The sequence below is a fragment of the Nanorana parkeri genome, unplaced genomic scaffold (assembly GCF_000935625.1).
Source record: "Nanorana parkeri isolate BGI_ZX_2015 unplaced genomic scaffold, ASM93562v1 scaffold3, whole genome shotgun sequence".
NCBI lineage: Eukaryota > Metazoa > Chordata > Amphibia > Anura > Dicroglossidae > Nanorana > Nanorana parkeri.
This window is the reverse complement of record NW_017306271.1, coordinates 14693-18918: the sequence shown is the minus strand read 5'-3', so window position 1 is coordinate 18918 and position 4226 is coordinate 14693. Positions and strand designations below refer to the sequence as shown.

The following is a 4226-nucleotide window of genomic DNA, read 5'->3' as shown; positions in this document are numbered from 1 at the left end:
GCCCGGAGAAGCGATTGGGCGACAGCTGAGTCGCCTGATCGCTTCTATTATAAAGCCGACAGTCGGCTTTACAATTGTAAACAGAGTGCCGGTGTCTTTAGCCGCCGGGAGTCTGTTTAAATGGGCCCGGTGCCAGTGACATACTATGGACGTCACTGGTCCTTAAGGGGTTAAGCCAAAGCATTTTTATTGTTTCCGATATGGTGGATAAGGATTAGAACTTACGCTTTAAAATAAATAATTGTCCAATTAGATTGTAATGTGTCTTGCCAAACTAATGAAATATAAACATTTGAAACTGCCTAGGGACTGTTAGCAGCACTTATTATTTTAGACTCTTTGTAAAAGAGGCCCATTGCCCCGTTTGTTGATATGCTATCTGATAACATTCAAACTGAATCTGCAGCCTCTTTCCAAAATCAGTCCAGGAAACTCTAATAACAAGATGACTAATACAAATATTTCTGACAGCCCCAATCATTCTAATTGTTCAAAACTGCTACGCCAACAGACTCACTTGTACCTAGGCTATATTTTAGCTAATTTATTAGTTCTTTATAAAGCACACGTTTGTAATATAATTGTCTTACCAAACTGTTAATGTTCCAAATTGAATGAGTAATAAAATGAGCAATTTTCCTGTTTGACACAATACAGGTTGATTTTTCTATTGTCTCAGTAGGCAGCACATTTCTCAATGGCTTTCACAATAAACAGTTGCCTGTGCATAATTATCAAACAGCACACAAAGCCCTTTTTGTTAGCTGATCAATATCATTTTCTACAGGGGTTCAGGAATGACTGTGTCCCAGCATGCAGGCACTTAATGTTCACTTTGGTAATTTGTTCTTAAGCACTAATCCATCCTATCTAACATTTTCAAATATCAAAAGCATGTTGCCTACTTGAAATAAATGGAAATTGTTTTTAGGACTATTTTTTCTGAATTATAACAGTGACATAACAGAATGTCTTCCTGATTTACCACTTACAAAATGTGTTTGTTATAGAATTACCCTCATATAATAAAATGTTAGCACTGAAGCTGGTCAATCATGTTACAGTGTGATTTCCTTCATTTATGTTCAATCTATGTTACATTTCCCAGCAAATATGTGGGGCAATGGCCTACCTAAACAATCTGTTCATTTTCTATCCAATCAGGTTATAATTGTTGGTAAACCTAAAGGAGATTATACAAAAATATTGTAATATGTATGGGCAACTTAACTTCATCCTCCAACTTTGCTAACCAGCATTTAGCATTTATATTTTGATTGTCATTTTCCAGAGTACACTTGATTCTGATTGATGGTGTTTGGAGTAAATAATGACAGCTAGAATCTACTGCTATCTGGTATTCGTTAGAGAGATTCTTCCTCACTTTCTGTCCCAGTAACAGTGTTGCCAGACAGGAAGTTAGAAGAAAATCTGCAACACAAAATTAAAAAATCCTTTTTTTTTTCACCTTTACTTACGCTTTAAAAGAAATACAGAGATTGCAATGTGTTTTGCCAAACTAATAGAAGTTTGGCAGGCACGTTTCTCAATGGCTTTCACAATAAAAGCCAATTGAACTATGGGCAATGTTATAAATTTATATGATTCAGTCTGTTAGTTGGAGCACTAGCACAGCAGTTTTTATTTTTCCGAGTCCCCTCATAACATAGTTTTATTATCTGTTGATCTTGCCAGTAAGCCTATTTTTTTCTCTTCCTTTAACATGCTGTTCATTCTGCAGTAAAATGCTGCAGCAGTGTTGTCAACTTAGTTTTAGATGGACTTTAAATAAGAGACAAGCAAATTAAAGCCTAACTCCAGTAAACACCTTTTAGGCAGCAACAGTTTTTTCTATCTCTTAAAAGACAGGTTTAAACGATAAGTGTATTTTTTTTTAAAAACTGAACTTATACTTTAGGCTGCTTTTAGGCGATATCACCATTCCCTCCCCTGCACAGATGCATACTTACCTTGTTCCGAAGGGCCCTGCCTTGTTAACATCAAGAGGCGGACATCTCCTGGCCACGCCTACACAGTACATCCACATTGACTTCTATGGGGCTTGTCTCCTAGCCGGGTGAGGGAAGTAGACGAGACCCAGACGTCAATAAGGATGTACTGTGCAGATGTGGCCAGGAGAAGAAGACGTCTGTCACAGGATGTAAACAATGAATGAAGGCCAAAATATTGGTAAATATTCATCTGTACAAGGAGAAGGACAGAGGGACATTACCCTAAGGGGGGCCTAATGGATAAATTCACTTTTTTTTTAAAGTGCACTTATCTTTTAAACTAAATAAATAGAAGCTGACCATTGTAATCACCATCAGCAGTTACATCGTTTGTCCTAACCTTTGTAATTGCCACTTTTGCTGGACAGCTTTACATGAAATATGGAGAATTATGTAAGCAAAGACAAGTAAAAAAAAGGAATGCATATGCTGAATATCTGAGTATCAGTACAGGTATTAGGCACATACAGTTACCAGACTACAGTATCTAAAATATAGTGTATGGCCAGCTTTACACAACACTATGCCTTAAAAAAGTGCAAAATAATAAAAACGGATGAAAGAAAAAATGGAGAAAAATGGATAAGAAATAAAGACATTTTCACATATATTGCCAGCTTTACAGTCTGTGAAGGACTAATGAAAATGTTTTTAATTTATACAGTCACTGTATTTTACCAGCAAATCCACTGACTAAATTAGCTTATATGTCAGTCTACACAAAAACAAAATCCTAATATAATAACAAATATAAAGTGTAGGCAACAAGTACCAGTGTTAACCTTCAAATCAATCTCTGTGTCTCTGATTACTACTCTCCATCCCTTAATATGCTTTCTCTACCATTGCTTCTCACAATTGTGTCTTCTTATCTTAAACTTTTTTTCCCTTTAACCCCCTTCTTCACCCCACAGATTATATATTTAATTTGCTCTGTCTGTAACAAGCTCACCGCTGTGCATGATCTTCTTATCTCCAATTTCTTTAACATGCTTGCTTTAACTGAAACTTGGATCCAGGAATCTGACTCTGCCTCCCCTGCTGCTCTCTCCCATAGTGGCCTCCACTAGACACACTCTCGTAGGAGTGGGAATCTTTCTATTCCTACAAAGCACTTTTCAAGTTCTGCCTTTACCTCCCTCTCTATCCCTCTCCTCTTTAGAAACCCACTGTATTCGCCTATTTTCTCCAGTTTGTCTGAGGACTGCTGTCATTTATTGGCCTTTTGGACCGGTATCTTCCTTTCTTAAAGACTTCTCTGTTTGGCTACCCTACTTTCTCTCCTCTGAAATACCCACTATCATTCTTGGTGACTTTAACATTGCTACTAACATTAACACCCCGACAACCACTCAACTTCTCTAACTAACCTTTTCTTTAGACCTAACACAATGGGAGCACACTCCCACTCACTCTGATGGCACCATACTAGATCTTGTGTTCTTTGCTTGTACACTTTGTACTTTCATTGTACACCAATAGCATAGCACACACATTAAATATTACATATTCAGTATTTTCAAAAAAGCTATTTGATGGGGAAAAAAAACAGCCAGTTGGACTTTTGTATTTATTATATAGTGATACTAGTATGCTGCCAGATGATATATTTATAGGAAGTCTGTGCTGGCAGATAAAGGTATGACAGAAGCCTTCAAATTTATTAGTGGTACACATCACCACCTCAACTGTCACTATAACAAGGTCTAACAGTCCGCCCTATACAATCAATTTGTAGCAGCCTTGTAATTCCACATCCTGGCTGTGTAAAGAGAGCCTGCATTCTTTTTTCTACATTATGACAAGCCAGAAGATGACAGTCATCTCTTTGGATTAGGTGGAATCCTGTGGGTTTATTTAAGGTGCACCACAAAGTGGTTTCTAACAACCATGGAAGGGGTGAGGGAAGACTAGCACATTAGTTTTCAGTACTCGGTACTTCAGTACTGCATCTTTAAATTTTTGGTAACATGAGTATACCTGCATTGCCATGCTGCGTTGAATGGCACCAATGCACTCGCTGCAAAGCACGGCAAGCACCACAGTGCACTGCGCTACAAAATTTGTAACACAAACTATGTTTAGGATGATTTGATGCACTGGCATCCCATTTATTTCAAGGGGCTGCCTTAACCTAACACACGTTAAAATGTGATATAACACGCATTTACACACTGCAAAAATATAAATAGGCCCTTAATGTTAATGTAAATG

The 4226-nt window shown here is 37.5% G+C and overlaps 1 protein-coding gene across 1 annotated transcript in view; it reads right to left on the bottom strand.

The window, feature by feature from the left end:
* The window catches only part of BAIAP3 (BAI1 associated protein 3), a 122139-nt gene extending 120092 nt beyond the window's left edge, over window positions 1-2047 (bottom strand). The window contains exon 1 of the mRNA XM_018564264.1: window positions 1971-2047. Within this exon, the coding sequence (XP_018419766.1) occupies window positions 1971-2047 (77 nt within the window). The remainder of the gene's footprint in view (window positions 1-1970) is intronic.
* Window positions 2048-4226: the final 2179 nt, after the last annotated feature.